At 40.6% G+C, this 17,006-nt stretch overlaps 1 protein-coding gene across 3 annotated transcripts in view; it reads left to right on the top strand.

Annotated features, from left to right (window-relative positions):
* Positions 1-17,006, top strand: part of PCSK5 (proprotein convertase subtilisin/kexin type 5) — a 503,732-nt gene that overhangs the window by 200,465 nt on the left and 286,261 nt on the right. For all 3 annotated transcript variants that reach the window (XM_069576329.1, XM_069576328.1, XM_069576330.1), the window contains exon 8: positions 14,630-14,842. In XM_069576329.1, the coding sequence (XP_069432430.1) occupies positions 14,630-14,842 (213 nt within the window). The remainder of the gene's footprint in view (positions 1-14,629; positions 14,843-17,006) is intronic.

Here is a 17,006-nt window from a genome sequence, read left to right as displayed (position 1 = left end):
TTTTGCTATCAAATACACTTGAGAAATACCACTTACTATATGCTTTCTTTATAAATTTAAAAGCATATTAAAAAGCTTTGAGAAGTCCTCCAATAGAAAGATATGTTTGTTTATTTAATCAATGTTCTAAACTCTAACCACAAGGAAGCTTTTCTTTTCATGACCTCTTTTGACTTGCTATTAAATTTCATTGTAAATTCTTTAGAACTGCTTTGTGAAAATTCAAGTAATCTTATTAGACATTTAGAGTTAGAATGTTAGAATGGAAATAATTTTAGTGATTGAGTTGCTTTTACCAACACTTATGTATGTGTTTACTTTATGTTATTGCCATTCACCCAGTCTCCCTTCCTGAAACTTGTCATTTCCTCTTTCCTTCATTCTAGTCATGTAATAAGTCTTTCTTTCCTGTCCTACTTCTGAAAAGTCTGTGGAATCTGGCCTCTTGTCCTTAGAACCAACACTTCTCCTACAGGCTTTGGCAATAGGATGATTTCAAAACTTCCATCCTCCCAGCTTGAGCTTCAACTTTCAATTCAGCATGAACACTGAAGCCGAAGTACTTTTATACGTACATCTTTACATTTGTCTTTATAAAACTCATCACTTCTCCCTGTGACCAACAAGGAACATTCTAAGTTTCTTAGGAGGGCACATAGGGTCTCTTTCAATTTTTTCAGGAGTCCCAGAATCAAAATCTTGAGAAAGGATCATTTTAAAAATTTGCTCTCATTCAAATGGATACTATTTCACTTACCAAGGGATCCTGTGATTTGGCTCCTTGGTATGACTGGCAAAGACTCCTCTCAGGGAAAACTCTTGGCTTCATCTGCCCAGACAGTTCTAAATAAGAAATGATTTTATAAAATGAGTGAATTGATTGACAGTGTTTCAGGGATAGGTGACCAAAGATTTGTGTCAGAATAAGGAGCTTATTGCCTAAAGTTGTCTTCAATTGACCGTTCATTCATTTATTTCTTACTGTATTCAGGAAACACTCACTGGTGCTTTGGCTCCAAGCACTTTGCTAGGTGCTAGTGAAAGGTGAATAACAGTCAGGACTTGTCTTTGGGGAACTCAGGATATAATGATGAATAAAGGTTCTAAATTAAGTGCCAACAGACTCCCAGATCTATTAAACAATAAAGACATGATAAAAACACCTAATAAAACTTACTGCCTTGCAGTCATCTTTTTTGCTCTATTTGGGTTATTAAACTATAACAATACATTTGATATTCATCAGCAGGCATCTAATGCATTGACAGTTTTGCAATTTCCTGACAACTATTTATAGTAATAGCCTTTAGAAAACAAGCAAGAAAGCCTAGAATTAAATCTTTTTCTTTTCCCATAATCAGAAAACCTTATATTGGGGTTACCAGTACTTCCCTGATTATTTTACTCAAGAACTGTTTCTTCATTTTTCACTGTATATCAAGCGCTGATTTGACATTTAGCTTAATCTTTCATCTGGAGAAATCATGTACTTCACTGTAGATACTGTAGAAGCGTGACTTACAGTGTTTGCTTTGCCATTTTCCCTACACAAGTATACTTTCAATTCCAGGTTCTTTTTATTTGAGCTTTTTAGGCTTTGGGGTTTATCAATTAAAACACTCCAATGATTTCATACAGAACCAGTGTCAAGGATGAGGAACACAAGTAGGTGAAATCAGCGTCAGTGGTCTCTAGTCTCCCTGTTGGACCAGTGGCCTTCATCCCATCCTCACTCTGCTCTCAGGAGTCCAGAGGGAAACCAGGACATTTGATGAACCTCTGTTGGCATATGTCAGGTTGTTGAGTCTCTTGCGAAGTCTCTGATTAGTATATCTCCTTTCTATCATCAATTTTGCTTTCAATTCACCAGCATTTACAACTGATTGAATATTTGGAATACTTGCTGAAAGCACAAGCTTGCTTTATTATCACACATTGTCTCATTTACACACATGTGCACACACACACATTTCTTCACCCTTAAAGGAATATGTTCACCAGAACAGGAGAGAAGAGATATAATGAGCTTATATAATAAAGCAGTAATAATCGCTCAGTTGTATCTGACTCTTTGTGACCCCATGGAGTATACAGTCCATGGAATTCTCCAGGCCAGAATACTGGAGTGGGTAGCCGTTCCCTTCTACAGGGGATCTTCCAAACACAGGGACTGAACCCAGGTCTCCTGAATTGCAAGTGGATTCTTTAGCAGCTGAGCCACCAGGGAAGCCCAATAATCATAATAAAATTAATCAATTCCTCTTGGAAAGGATATGTTTTTATCCAATACACACCCAGCTGTAGCAGACTTGGTACCAGTTTGCATTTTAATAAATGACAGATTGCTGTGAAATTAGTTGGCAAATGATGAAAAACTTTGAAATAAAATATGGGTAGGCAAAGACAGACAGGGGAGCTTTTTTTATATCGGTTCCACTTCAGGAAAATTGACTTTAACTGGAGTTTGTTTTAAAAATCCTCCCCTAGAATTGAACTACATCCTGATGGAATTCTGTGTTTTTAGAACATTAACAGAGCTAAGAAGTTACTTTCCAAATGGGCCCAGAAGATCATTATCCATTTTAGAAACAGAGATATGTTTTCATAAATACATAGGTGGTTTCACATTCTGTAGTTGAAAATTATCTGGTATCTGAGTATCAGATTCAGATTGCTGTATCATTGTGAATTGTGCTGCATTTATACTGAAAGGAGCACATGTTTATCCTTCCTTGTATAATGCACATGTCACGTATCTTTTGTCACCTTGTTTCTAGTTTAGAGATTTGTTATTAATACTGTGAGTAGTTTTTATTAACTTTTGCAAATTCCATTCTGATTCCCTTCATTCTTCTCATGGATTAACCAGATATCAAGAACAGTCCTCTTTTCTTTTAGTTTGTTTTGTTCTATTTTTAGTGACTACTGGGCCGCCTGGGGAATAAATGAAGTCCTTATCACAGAAGTCATTCTAGTATAGTCTGGATGTCTGTGTTATAGGGAAGATACAACATTATACAAGGATTAGATTGGGTCAAGTTCAGGTTCATACCAATTCTGAGCTTCTGTGATTCTAAACATAGATTTGAGAAAGCTGATGGGGAGGACAGATACATCAGTTTCCTTCAACAAAACATGTCAGCAATCAGAAAAGACAGGCCACCATGTAACAGACAAGGATAAATTGAACTGAGTTGATAATATCAAATGATTTAGAAGTATATGTGACTTCCACTGAAGACTTTTTTTCACTTTCCCTGAGCCTATGTTCCTCATCTTTAAGATGAAAACAACCAAATTTAATATTCAGGATTGTAAACATTATTATGATTATTACCTCTGATGGCCTCTTGAGTTAGGCATAGAGATAATCCTCATGGAACATCCCCCAATTTATAGATTTGGAAACTAAGTCTTGGCAAAGTAGGTAACCTGGCCATTAAGAAGCACGACTGTGAGTCGGACTCAAGCCACAAATCTGGTTCTCTTGGTCCCCATGCTCTGTGTGATGTCTGCTTTTATGAATGCGTCTCCTGGGCCTGTCTCTGCATACCCAGCTCTCAGTGAGCAGTAGCTTTAATTCTGGTTGTGAAAGTGAACACTGCAGCAGGGATCTCTCTCTCCTCTGAATTCCTGGTGAATTTATCATTTGGGCACCTGATTTGCCATAGCCTACGCTTCCCTATGACTTCCCTGGTGGCTCAGACGGTAAAGTGTCTGTCTACAATGCAGGAGACCTGGGTTCGATCCCTGGGTTGGGAAGTTCCCTGGAGAAGGAAAAAGCAACCCACTCCAGTACTCTTGACTAGAAAATCTCGTTGACAGAGGAGCCTGGTGTCCATGGGGTCGCAAAGAGTCGGACACGACTGAGCGACTTTACTCACTCACTCACTCACACTTCAGGATATTGTCTCTTCCCTTCATCCCTGGATGCAGCCCATGATGATGTAGAAAGTATTGGCTTTAAAGTCACAAAGACCAGAGTTGAAATCTCAGTTTGGTTTCTCTCTAGAGTCCTGAAAAGTTACTAAGTTATCAGAGTTTACATTTCCATGAGGCAAAGCTATGATGACACTCACTTTATGGAGCCATCATGAAAACTGACTGCGGCCCCACATACACGCCTGTCAGACCAACTGCTGGTCTTCTCCCCAGAGGAAGGCCAACATTTGGTGCATCTTTAAGGACCCTAGAGTATCTTTCACAATCTTGTAAATGATATAGGTGTGATATCAGTCGTAATTTTTTTCAGAAGTATGATTCGCTTTCATTTGAATCAGTATTATTATGGGAAGAAAATTAAAGGACCGATTTACACCCTTTCAGAAATGTTATGACCTACCCCAGAGAAGGTCAAAGTCATTGCTTCATGGAGTACAGGCCTGTGACATCAAGCTCACGGTGGGCTTCAGAGAAGGGCAGCTTTGCTCACCCCTTCAAAGCTGAACTGGGGGCTGAAACTAGCCGGCAGGAGATATTCACTTCTCCAGAGCTACCTGAGAGAAGGCAATCAGTTTTTCATTATTACTGGATCATCCTCTATCCTTCTTTCCAAATGCCCTTTCAACCATTTACAATAAATTCTTTTCATTGTTGTTGCTGAGTTGCGAAGTCATGTCCGAAACTTTGCAACTCCATGGACTGCAGCACGCCAGGCTCCCTCATCTTCCACTATCTCCTGAAGTTTGCTCAAACTTGAGTTCATTGAGTCAATAATGCTATCCAACCATCTCATCCTCTGTCGTCCCCTTCTCCTCCTGCCCTCCATCTTCCCTAGCATCAGGGTCTTTACCAATGAGTCAGCTCTTCACATCAGGTGGCCAAAGTATTGGAGTTTCAGCTTCAGCATCAGTCCTTCCAATGAATATTAAACTTTGATTTCCTTTTCAGACTGACTGGTTTGATCTTGTATTCCAAGGGACTCTTAAGAGGCTTTTCCAGCACTACAATTCCTGTTGATAATAGATGTTCTCATTCTCTGTGAAAAGAAGTTTTCAAGTTCAACTCCTTCAGTATAATTGAAAGGTGATGATATCTTTCTGGGCAGTTTCAAAATAGAGAATTAACATTAGTATTGAAAATATCCTTCTCCATTTCATAAGTCTGGCTCTCCGCGAAGTCTGAGCATGGCACTGCACTTGCTTTGTGATGACCCAGGATGGAGAATCCTTTGGGAGGTGTGTCTCTTTTTCCCTCAAGAGGGGAGTGCTGGGACGGTGAATGTACCCAGAATAGCTATGTTGGTGCTGTTCATTCTTGTGATTATTTCTGAGGGCAGAGGTTCACACGTACTTTTTCAGTTGCTTGGAATGAGAAACTGACAAACCCAGATTGCCTGCCCCTCCCCTTCGACCAGTGGTCGCCTTCCCCAGGCCCTGAGGGAATCACTGGAACAGGGCTTGGGGCTTGCGGGACTGTGGAAGTGGCTAGAGTTAATAATGGTAATAAACCTGAGTATTACTTAGGCTCCCATGAGTCAAATGAGGAATACAGGAGCTGAGGAAAAAAAAAAGGGCCACTGATCAGTCTGAATTGACCATAGTTAAAACATGAAAGGCAGACAATTACTTGGAGATTGTTGACTTGGTGAGTGAGATAAAGAAGGAAAAGAAGGATTTGGGGGTTTGTTTCTGTTTTTTTTTTTTTTTCCTCTCCTCCAATGCACCATTGCTAAGCAGTGTTTCTCTAAACTATGTTGTTAATTTTTAGCAATACCTAGTGTCAGTAAGAGTCAGTGCAGGACAGCATTGGTCGAGGTGGGACTGGATTACTTGGTCCTCGCCCTGCCACTGACTGGCTCTGCTCACTTTATTCCCTTAATTTCCTTATGTAGCAATGTAAAAATTTACTGTATGAACCTTATGTGTCCAGTTTTAAATAATATTCATAGCACATTCTTGGGCTCCACGTTTTAATTATGTGGAGTTTTTAAATGTACAGAAAATCCACAGGTTAACAGAAATAGAATTCCTTGCTTGAAAGCATACTTATTTCCATTAGTAAACACACCTGGTTTTTATTTACTCCTAGATCTTCTACTATCCTTTCTCCCTGAAAGACTGATTTTCTTCTTCCAGTTAAAAATAAGCAAGGGTAAATAAATCTACCCTGACGTCATACTATTCTCAGGACCCAAGGGTCACACCATTGTGCACTTGGTGATAAAGGGCAGAAGCTGTATTGTGTGTCCAAGTCCTCGGTCAGCCCTTCGAAGAAAGGGCAGCTCTGATAACAGGATTGATTCTACACGTCTTCAGTGAGCTGATGCTTTACTGAATTTACATTCTGGCAGATATGGTGAATAAGCAATTCAGTGTGTTTTGTTTTGTTTTCTTTTATATGTACTTGGTAAATATAATAGTAGCTTTCTATCAGGAATCTGAGACTGGAAGAATTCTGTATTTGCAGCATTGATTGGTTATTCTTTACACTAGTCTTTGACTATATGACTGTAGGTGTCCTTTTAGAAAACTGAGCTAAAGTCCCCGAGGTTCCCTGAACTCAATGCATCATGCTACTCCTTCATATACTTGAACACAAAGAATATGGTGGAAAGACCCTAAATATAGATACTTAAGTAGAATTTAAAATGGTGGCATTTTACCAGAAATGCTTGCAGTTCTCGTCACCAGCATCTGATACTACAGTCATCACCATCAGGCTTTCTATTTCTTTGAAAGGAAAGTCAACGCATGTGGTATGCTCAGGAATCATATAAAATGGATTTTCTTTTGTGCATGGTAAAACAGATGTGATTGCTAATAACTACATCTGTTGTTTAGTCAGTAAGTCATGCCGACTCTTTTGAGACCGCTGGGCTGTACATGGGATTTTCCAGGCAAGAATACTGGAGTGGGTTGCCATTTCCTTCCCAAGGGGATCTTCCCCACCCAGGAATTGAACCCATGGTTCCTGCTTTGTCTCCTGCTCTGCAGGCAGGTTCTTTACCACTGAGCTCAGGTTCAATTCCTGGGTGGGGAAGATCCCCTGAAGTAGGAAATGGCAACCCACTCCAGTACTCTTGCCTGGAAAATCCCATGAACAGCCCAAGGGTCACAAAAGAGTTGGGCATGCCTAAGTGACTAAACAACAGCAACAATAACTGCATCTGATATTTTCAGTGTGTTATTAAAGAGCCAATAGGACATTTTTAAATGCTTAATACATGTGGCTTAGTGACCTATGCAGCAAATCAGAATATGGAAAACTGATGTGGGGCAGAAAAGATGGGTGAGGTTGAGACGTTGAAGAAGAGAGGACAATGAAGTACTATCACTTGAGAAAAGGGAGGAAAGACGGAATTGCAGAGAAATAGGTTATTATTCACAAAGCCTTCCTTAACTGCATTTGTGTTTTCAGACTTTTTCTCTCATCAACCATTGTTTGATAGGCTAAGTAGCATAAAACGAGACTGGTAAAGACACTCCCACAGAGTGTTTTTGTAAGTCAGTCTGTGAATATTTAGATGGTCCTTCCACCAAATCCAATTTCCTGCTACAGGAGCAGTTCTGGAAGTGGACACATGAAAGCAGGGATGGAAAGATTGAGAACAGCAGCGGAGCAGGCTCTGGAGCCACGGAGGGCTGAGCCCCGCGGGGGCTGGAGGAGAACACTCTGTTGTTTGTTGGCTGCCTGTTGAAACTGTCTTTGGGAAGCTGTTGCTGGTCCATTTTTAAGCTTTTTTTAATGCTAGAATTTTGGCTTGGAAACAAGTGGGTAGCAGCCTGAGTCTTGCTGAGACTGCTCTCAGAATCACCAGATAAACCACAGTTAATGACAGTGTTTTATTTTGTTTTTTGTCTGCAACTCATGGCATGTGGGATTTTAGTTCCTTGACCAGGGATCACACCTGCACCTCTGGAGTGGAAGAATACTGTGTTAGTCGCTGGATCGCCAGGGAAGTCTGACAGTTTCGTTTTGAAATGCTTAGAGTCCGTCCTCTGTTTACCTTAATAATCCTGAGAACATGATAACTAAACATTCTGAACACAGAGCCAGAACCGAGAGAAACCTGTATACTTTGCACGTCGGGCACTCCACCATTATGGAGTAGATCTTAAAATCAGTCTGGTGTGTTTCTTTCCCAGGGGAGGATGCTGTGGCTGGCACAAGTAGTGCCTCAGCATAGGATTGCTCCCAACAAAAGCAGCACTTAATCCCTAGATTCCTCACTGTCAGAGGCCACATCCCCTTCTTTTACTCATTTAAAGACACCTCATATCTATCTGCCTCATTTAATTCCCTTGGACATTTGTGGGGCTTGACCCACTTTATTCCCTGGGTCTTATTCCATCTCATATGATTAATTTCCCCATCCTCATCTTGCCCAGATTCACTGATTGAAGAAACAAGTCTCAGGCTTTAGTCTTTCCCAAAGACGTCTACTCACGCATCTATCCCATGACTATGTTCTCTTGGTATCTTCCCAGAGAAGGCTTCCTCCCACCAAGTTACATAACTGTAGTCTCCAAGGCACCAGAAGCTGTGTTCTCCTGATTTGCTTTGAATTGTGGGTTAGATTTCTTTTCAGGTAACATTTAAGAAAACTTCATTTTCCTGTGACTCATCTGTCCTTGTGATGATCGTGACTCAAAGATTTATTAAGTATAACTTTAAAATGCAATATGTGTATATTTTAAATTCTGAAACAAGCATCTTCTTTGTTGTTGCTACTGTGTTGCCTTTACATCATGATTCTAGACCAAAACTAAGTTTTTCGGTGAACCTAGCTCTGTTAAGGAACAGGATTTATTTTGGAAATGTTTGTCAGAATAGTTTCGAGCTTTCAAAAAAGATGAACAGTTCTCTCTTCATATCTTAGGTACTGAACAGTCATAGGTGTCCTTGACTTTCTCCAGCCTCTTCCAACCTGAAACCCCTTCCTGGTGAATCATGGATGGAAGAGCTTCCGTAGAGGGCTGAAGTCTTCTCTCACTGATGTGCAATGATCAGAAAAGGGCAGGCAGCAGAGCACTGAGGGGCTTTGGTAAAATTGGGTATCAGGCTGTACTTGGAAGACATGGCCCTTAAATGAGAGTTCCTCCTCCTGCAGTTGTTTTATTGTCTGTCTCTTCTTGTCAACAGACATGTTAGGTTCTGATCAGACTTAGTCTCCCTTGCCTGTCTCCATTCTGCTCTCCTTACATTATAGTGTGCCCATTACTTAATGTTACTCACGTTTTTATCTGTAAAAATGCGTATCTAACTGGCTTGAAATTAACTGATAGATGTGAAAGCATCCAGCACAGTGTCCTGCCACATCTCTATATTGCCGGAAGCCTCTGGTCATTTGGTCATGTTCCTGAAGAATGCAGTTGACCCTTGAACAACACAGGTCCACTTTGACATGGATGTTTTTTCAATAGTAAATACTATAGTATTTACATTAGTAAATACTATACTAATGTAAATACTATATGGTAAAGAGACCCAGATTTGATCCAGAAACATATACACAATTAGATATACAATGAAAGAGAATATTTAACATTTGGTCAAATGGATCCTCCGTGGATTTCATGTAAATTTACTATCTTTTGACTTGGCACTCATATTGGAGGACTTTTTTTTTCTCTCATTCAGAGTTACCAGTTGTAATCATAATACTTTATCACAGTGTAAAATAATGTTATTTCCTATACTTTGGGAAAATATGTCTCAATATTTTTTTCTCTTTAATATCTTCTGCCCACCTTCCTTTCTCCTTACATCCCACATTAAGAGTTAATTCTTAAATTACTCTGAATTTCGGAGAAATGTCCAGATTTCTTTTTACCCCATATGTTTTGGTTTTCCAAATATTGCACACTAATGAAAATTCCCTGTGCATCTGTAGTAAATAAACCTTTGAATTACTAATTGTTTCAGATTAGCCCCCTAGATCTTTAGCAGCTGTCTTTATGGCATTTTCAGCCCACAAATTCAGTCTGTTTATTTCTAGGACTTTAATCATCGGCCATACACACAGGCAGAGAGGTCTGGTTGCCTTGTAGACAACGTGGGGGCAGCGTCTGTATGTGCTGTAGCCTGGGGGCAGGGAGGGGGGCCTACTCATCCTTTATCTCCTCCTCTCACCTTGTGTCATTCACTGCCAGACTGCCAGCAGAGAATGCCACAGCCTGGTGGGCTGAAACAGCACAAATGGATGTTCTCACAATCTGGAGGCTAGAAATCTGGAAGCCCATGATCAGGGTGCTGGCAGAGTTCGTTCTGGGAATGCCTCTCTCCTCAGCTTGCAAACAGCTGCCTTCTTGCTGTGCTGTTAGGAGGTCTTTCCTCTTTTGACACTCTTTGGTTGTCTCATCTTCTTAAAAGGACGCCATCCTGTCTGACTGTGGCCCACTCTTCTGGCCTCATTTAACATTAATTACCTCTTTAAAGGCTCTTGTTTCAAATACAGTCTCCTCAGGGGTTAGAGCATCAACATATGAATTTGAGAGGCCACAATCCAGACCCTAGCACAGCTTAAAGAGGAAACTACATCTTCCAATAGACCCTCCAGCTCTCCTCTCCCCTTCTCTCCACAAGCTTCCTGCTCTGGGATACTGATCATTATGGGCTCCAGGTCCTCTGGCTTCTGGTGGCATCCACCCAATGGGTACATTAGTGGAAAATGGAGGAGAGGGAGGAAGAGATGGGTCTTGCTCAATGCATAGTCCCCTGGGCTCCTTCCCTGCAGGACCAACATGGGCTGGCACACCCCCTGACCAGTTTTCAGCTCTGTTTAACCCTACAGTCTCCAGTTTCTGTGACTCCCTCTCTCTCACTCGCTTCAGGCCTGGGGATGTGGTAGTGAGGTGATTACAGACTCCATAACCTCCTCCCCTGGAGTTTTTGCCTTTACCGTGCTCAGTTGGGTTTAAGCTTTGGGTCTGGCATTAGTGAGCATTTCTGAGTCCCAATTTGCTCATCCTTTAAAAAAAAAATTGATACAGACTTGAACTGTGCAGAATTATTGTGTACAATAATAATAAAGAGCAGAGACATCACACTGTCAGCAAAGGTCCATCTAGTCAAAGCTATGGTTTTTCCAGTAGTCATGTAGGGGTGTGAGAGTTGGACTACAAAGCTCAGTGTCAAAGAATTGAAGCTTTTGAACTGTGGTGTTGGAGAAGACTCTTGAGAGTCCCTTGGACTGCAATGAGATCCAACTAGTCCGTCCTAAAGGAAATCAGTCCTGAATATTCATTGGAAGGACTGATGCTGAAGCTGAAACTCCAATACTTTGGCCACCTGATGTGAACACTTGAAAAGACCCTGATGCTGGGAAAGATTGAAGGCAGGAGGAGAAGGGGACGACCAAGAATGAGATGGCTGGATGGGATCACCAACTCAATGGACATGAGTTTGAGTAAACTCTGGGAGCTGGTGATGAACAGGGAGGCCTGGAGTGCTGCAGTCCATGGAGTCACAAAGAGTCGAATACGACTGAGCAACTGAACTGAACTGATTGTGTACACACAGAAAAATGTTTGTACCATGCTTAATGTATAGAAAGCCTCTGTAAATGTTAGCCTCTGTGGTTTTTAGGGCACAATGAACCTTCTATGTGTAAAATTCCTCTTGATCATAAAACAGACATTATCTCTTAAGAATTAGCCCTGGATTTTCGGTCTTAATGGAGAAATAAATGTGGTTTTTTCTGTTTATAAAAGTCCTACATGGTCACAGTAGGATGGTATTAATAAAATAAAATTCCTTTCTAATCTTATTGAGCAGGAGAAATTCTATTACATTGTCACCTGATGGTAGCTTTAAGCATATCACTGTATTGCACATTAACTTCATTGCATGCACAAGCACATATACTTCTAAACTGAGATTGTACTATATCATTTTGTATCCTACATTTGTAATGATATTGCAACACAAAAGTGTCTTTCAAATTTTGTCTTACAAAATATTTTTTTTTAATTTTTTGAATCACATAATAACAATGCTTTTTATTTTATTAGTTCTTTTAAATTGGAGTAAATCGAATATGTTTTAAAAGATGTTTTCATTGAAGTTTATACATAAGCACGCAGTCATAATTTTATATAGATATATAAATATGATTGTGCCATATGTGCTTTTCCATCATTTCGTGGGCTTTAAGCCATCATCTGTTATGGGGCTTTTTAAACCAGGTAAGTTTTGGCATCATCTCAAGCCTTTTGTTTGGTCAGGTAAAGCTTCCACGTGACCATGCTTTTTCCTGATGACAGAGCTCCTCAGTGTGTGATGGAAAGGACAGATGTTGGTGATGAAATGGGACCTTCTTCTTCTCTGGCTGTCATGTAATGTATCTGAGATACAGATACGGGTCAGTCACCAGAGTTTCTCAATCTTGCCATCCACATCACAGTGAGGAGTAATTCCCTCTAGAGAATTAAAAGCATTGAACAAAATCCTTCATTTATGATATCTGGGTGATTTTTGCATCTTTCTCTATGTTTCATGAATATTTGGATGGGAAATTGAAGGATGGTAAACCAGGCCCAGCTGTCTAGTGGCAGTAAAGTCCAGAAGTCTCTCCCCCCTCTCTACATGAATTTTTCCCATTCCTCTGTAGTCATATTGCATTTTTCCACATTGAAGGACAGAAAGAAATCTATGCTCAGGTCAAGTCAAATCCTGTCATAAATATTCTATTCCTTGAAAATCCAAGGTCAGGGAGAGTTTATCAGAGCTACTCCAGATTCTTTGTTGTCTCTCTTTCTTTGGCTCTTTTTCTAGAAATTCCAGGACAATACACTAAATACTCTGAGACCACAAGACTTGGGGCCTGGAAAGAAATTTAACCATCACTAGCTTTGTGACTTTGGTTCTCAGTTCCTAATTACAAACTAGCTTGCCACGTCGCACTAGTGGCAAAGAATCTGCCTGCCAGGGCAGGAAATATAAGTGATGCAGGTTTGATCCCTGGGTTGGGAAGATCCCCTGGAGAAGGAAATGGCCACCCACTCCAATATTCTTGCCTAGGAAACCCCATGGACAGAGGAAGCAGACAGGCTACAGTCCATGGAGTCACAGAGAGCCAGACACAACTTAGAACACACTATTGTATTCCTAATTACAAAATGACAGATTTGGCCTAGGTTCCTCCAGCATGCCTGATAGATTCGATATGGTAAAATTTCTGAAGGATTCCGCTATAACTGTTCCGAGAGATCTTCAATTTGGCTTATTTTTCTCTTTTTTCTGGAAGATCTCATCTTATATACAAAAATAGTCAATACATCTATGTTCTTTGCTTCTTCTCCTTACTTATGGTATGACCCTTGGAAAGTCTTTAAGTTTATGCCAAGTTTTGTAAGAAAAACCAGAAACTTCTTGGATCTGGTTGAAGAAGATATCCACAAGCAAATATGTTTGGAAATTACAAGTCATGCCACCCTTTTAGGGCTCTGCCATGAGTGGTCACTCACCTAGAGACTCTTCAAAATTCTGCAAAAAGGAAACCTGTTTAATTTGCTTAATTCAGTTTCCCAAAGATATCTGATCTTGAAATTCTTATATTTCTGGTAGCATCTATTAACATCCCTCATAATTAATGTCCCTGCCTTACATAGAGGAGATCGCTCTAGAATGAAATTCTGCCCTTTATTTACAGTGTGATCTCAGAGTAAATACATTACATTACTTTTGGACACCTCACATTACTTATATATCAAATGAGGGTACATAATAGCACCCACTTCATGTGGATGTAGATTTATAAGAATATCATATGACTATAAAATGTGACTAATAATATGCCACCTCTGAGGTCTGGCTGTCTGGGTTCAAATTTTGTCCTACCATTTACTGGCTTGTGACCTTAACATTATTTCTGTATCTCAATTCTTTATCTCGATGAGGGGGACAAACTTTATACCATTCTCACAGTCACTGGAGGAATTCAGTCCAATTCATGTAAAATATTTAGAATGGTGCTTGGCCCACTGTAGGTTTCTAGCAAATGTTAGCCCTTATTATTGTCATTGTTGGTGCGCTTATTACTTCTATGACTATCTCAGGTAAAGGGGTTATTTTTGTTTCTTTGTTTAATCGGGATATAGTTAACATTAGTTTCGAGTATTCAACATTAATGATTCAATATTTGTATATAATTGTGAAGTGATCACCACAGCCAGTCTGGTTGACATCCATCACCATACATAGTTGCAGTATTTTTTTGTGTGATAAGAAATTTTAAGATATACTTTCTTAGCAACTTTCAAATGTACAATATAATAGTATTAACTATAGTCATCAGACTGTACATTGCATTTGGATTATTTCATTAAAAGAAACCCCTCTAACCTCAGAAAGCAGCTCAGATCCATCATATTATTAATAGAGGTTCATGTGCTGTGCTCAGTCATTTCGGTCATGTCCAACAGTTTGAGGCCTATGGACTGTAGCCAGCCGGGCTCTTCTGTCCATGGGATTCTCCAGGCAAAAATACTGGAGTGCCCACTCAGGGGATCTTCCCTACCCAGGAACTGAACCCATATCTCTGGGGTCGCCTGTATTGCAGGCAGGTTCTTTATCCACTGAGCCACCTGGGAAGTATTGTACCCCTCCTGCAAATGCTTACTTCTGGTGTGTTGATTTTGATCTTGTCTTCATGCGGAATCTGTGACCTATTTCTGTTTGTGCGCAGGGGCGGAGAGGCCTCGGCTCAGTTTTTGTCTGGGCGTCAGGAAATGGTGGAAGGAGCAAAGACCACTGCTCCTGTGATGGCTACACCAACAGCATCTATACTATCTCCATCAGCAGCACAGCTGAAAGTGGAAAGAAGCCTTGGTACCTGGAAGAGTGTTCATCCACACTGGCCACAACCTACAGCAGTGGAGAGTCCTATGATAAGAAAATAGTATGTACCATTTGCTTCTCTGGCATGATTGGTTTATTTATCTTGAAACACAAAGGGAGAATGCATACATTTATATGCACAAGTAATATATGGAAATAGAATGTTAAATTAGCTAATCGCTTCCCTGGTGGCTCAGATGGTAAAGAGTCTGCCTGCAGTGCAGGAGACCCAGGTTCAATCCCTGGGTCAGGAAGACCCCCTGGAGAAGGAGATGGCAACCCACTCCAGTATTCTTGCCTAGAAAATCCCATGGATGGAGGAGCCTGGCAGGCTATAGTACATGGGGTTGCAAAGAGTTAGCTGTGACTGAGTGACTTCACTTTCCCTTTCTTTCAACACAAGTATTTGTAAATGTAACCCTTCTGTTACCAAGTCATTAAAAAAGCCTTTCTGGGTCATTTACATTCCAGCATTAAATGTGGCCTTAGACATGATTAGGCCTCAGTTTTCTCAAAGACAAATGAGTGGACCACATTCACCCTGTGAGTTAGTGGTAGAAAAGAGACTGGGTGGAATTCTCAGCCCCGTTCCCTATTACTCTGTCCCCATACTGTCTTTGAATTTCAGTTTCAGATCTTTGGTTTCAAAATAGGTACAACGAATTCAGTGTGACCTAACCCTCTGTCAAAAGTGTTTCTCAAACACCAGCACAAAGTTTGCCGGAACAAAAACCACAGTACTCTTGTGTGATCTGCTTACCAAGATGCCCTCCTTATTATGCAGATGGTAAAATGGTTAAGAGTTCATGTTTGCAGAACCAGCCTGCTTAGGTTGCATTCACTGTTGAACCGTTTGCTAGCTGGGATCTTTGGACAAATTACTAAATTTTTCTGTCTCAACATCCTTAGCTGTCAAATGGGGACATTTAATAATATGTAGTTCACAAGATTTATTTCAGCGATTATGGGGAAGTAGATAAAAAGTGCTTTGTACATTGATCCATTGGTGATCAAGAAAGATCTGACTTTTGGGATGCCCCCGCTCAGTGCAGCCGACTCTGAATTTCAGACACCTTTGTACTTCTTTTCCCGATCATGATTTTGCAAAATGTCTCAGGATTTGTCTTTTAAAGTGAAGCTGAGCTGCTATATCTGAATCTTTTGAGCATTTAGCCAACACCCTGCTTTTAGATCCCAGGATTCATATAGGTTTGGGTCACTCTGCGATGCTCCCTCTGCCTTTATGCAGTGCTGGAAATAGAGGTGATAAGGTACTATGTCCTCACGTAATTCTTCATCCATATCCATTTGGTTCCTCTTGATTCCTGATTATTATAGGCTTCATATTTGATTTCTCAGCTACCTTCTCCTATCCTCTTATTTCATTTATTCGTTTGGTTGAGTTGGGTCTTACTTGTGGCATGAAGGGTCTTCATTGCATCATACAGGATCTTTCCTTGTGGCACATGGACTCTCTAGTTGCGGCACACAGGCTTAGTTTCCCCGTGGCATATGGGATCTCAGTTCCCCAGTCAGGGATCAAGCCCACGTCCCCTACATTGCAAGGTGGATTCTTAACCATGGGACAACCAGGGGAGTCCCCTTTTACTATCTGCTTTAGTAACATTTTCAGATTGATTTAAATAAAAGCTGCCTACCAATATGGATATAATACCTTCTTTCTCTAATACCTTCATAACAATTGGATTAAACACATTCATATAAATTCCCCTGAAAGTACTTCCACCATTCATCAGTAAACATATTCCACAATACAAAGTAAAATATGAAAGGAGAAAATACAGAGATGACAAGTTTTGAAGTATCATGACTTTTTTCATGGGAAATGATGCTCTATGATATATTACCTTCATAATGGAAATGCTTTCATCTAGGAATGTTTCTTTGGCTTCCAAATTTGCTTATCTCTCAGAACTCATTGGAGAAGGCAATGGCACCCCACTCCAGAACTCTTGCCTGGAAAATCCCATGGACGGAGGAGCCTGGTAAGCTGCAGTCCATGGGGTCGCTAAGAGTCAGACACGACTGAGCAACTTCCCTTTTACTTTTCACTTTCATGCATTGGAGAAGGAAATGGCAACCCACTCCAGTGTTCTTGCCTGGAGAATCCCAGGGATGGGGGAGCCTGGTGGGCTTCCGTCTATAGGGTCACAGAGTCAGACACGACTGAAGCAACTTAGCAGCAGCAGCAGCAGAACTCATAG

This window comes from Ovis canadensis, chromosome 2 (genome assembly GCF_042477335.2).
Source record: "Ovis canadensis isolate MfBH-ARS-UI-01 breed Bighorn chromosome 2, ARS-UI_OviCan_v2, whole genome shotgun sequence".
NCBI classification, from domain to species: domain Eukaryota; kingdom Metazoa; phylum Chordata; class Mammalia; order Artiodactyla; family Bovidae; genus Ovis; species Ovis canadensis.
Note: the sequence above shows the minus strand (reverse complement) of the source record. Positions and strands in the feature narration are given on the sequence as shown.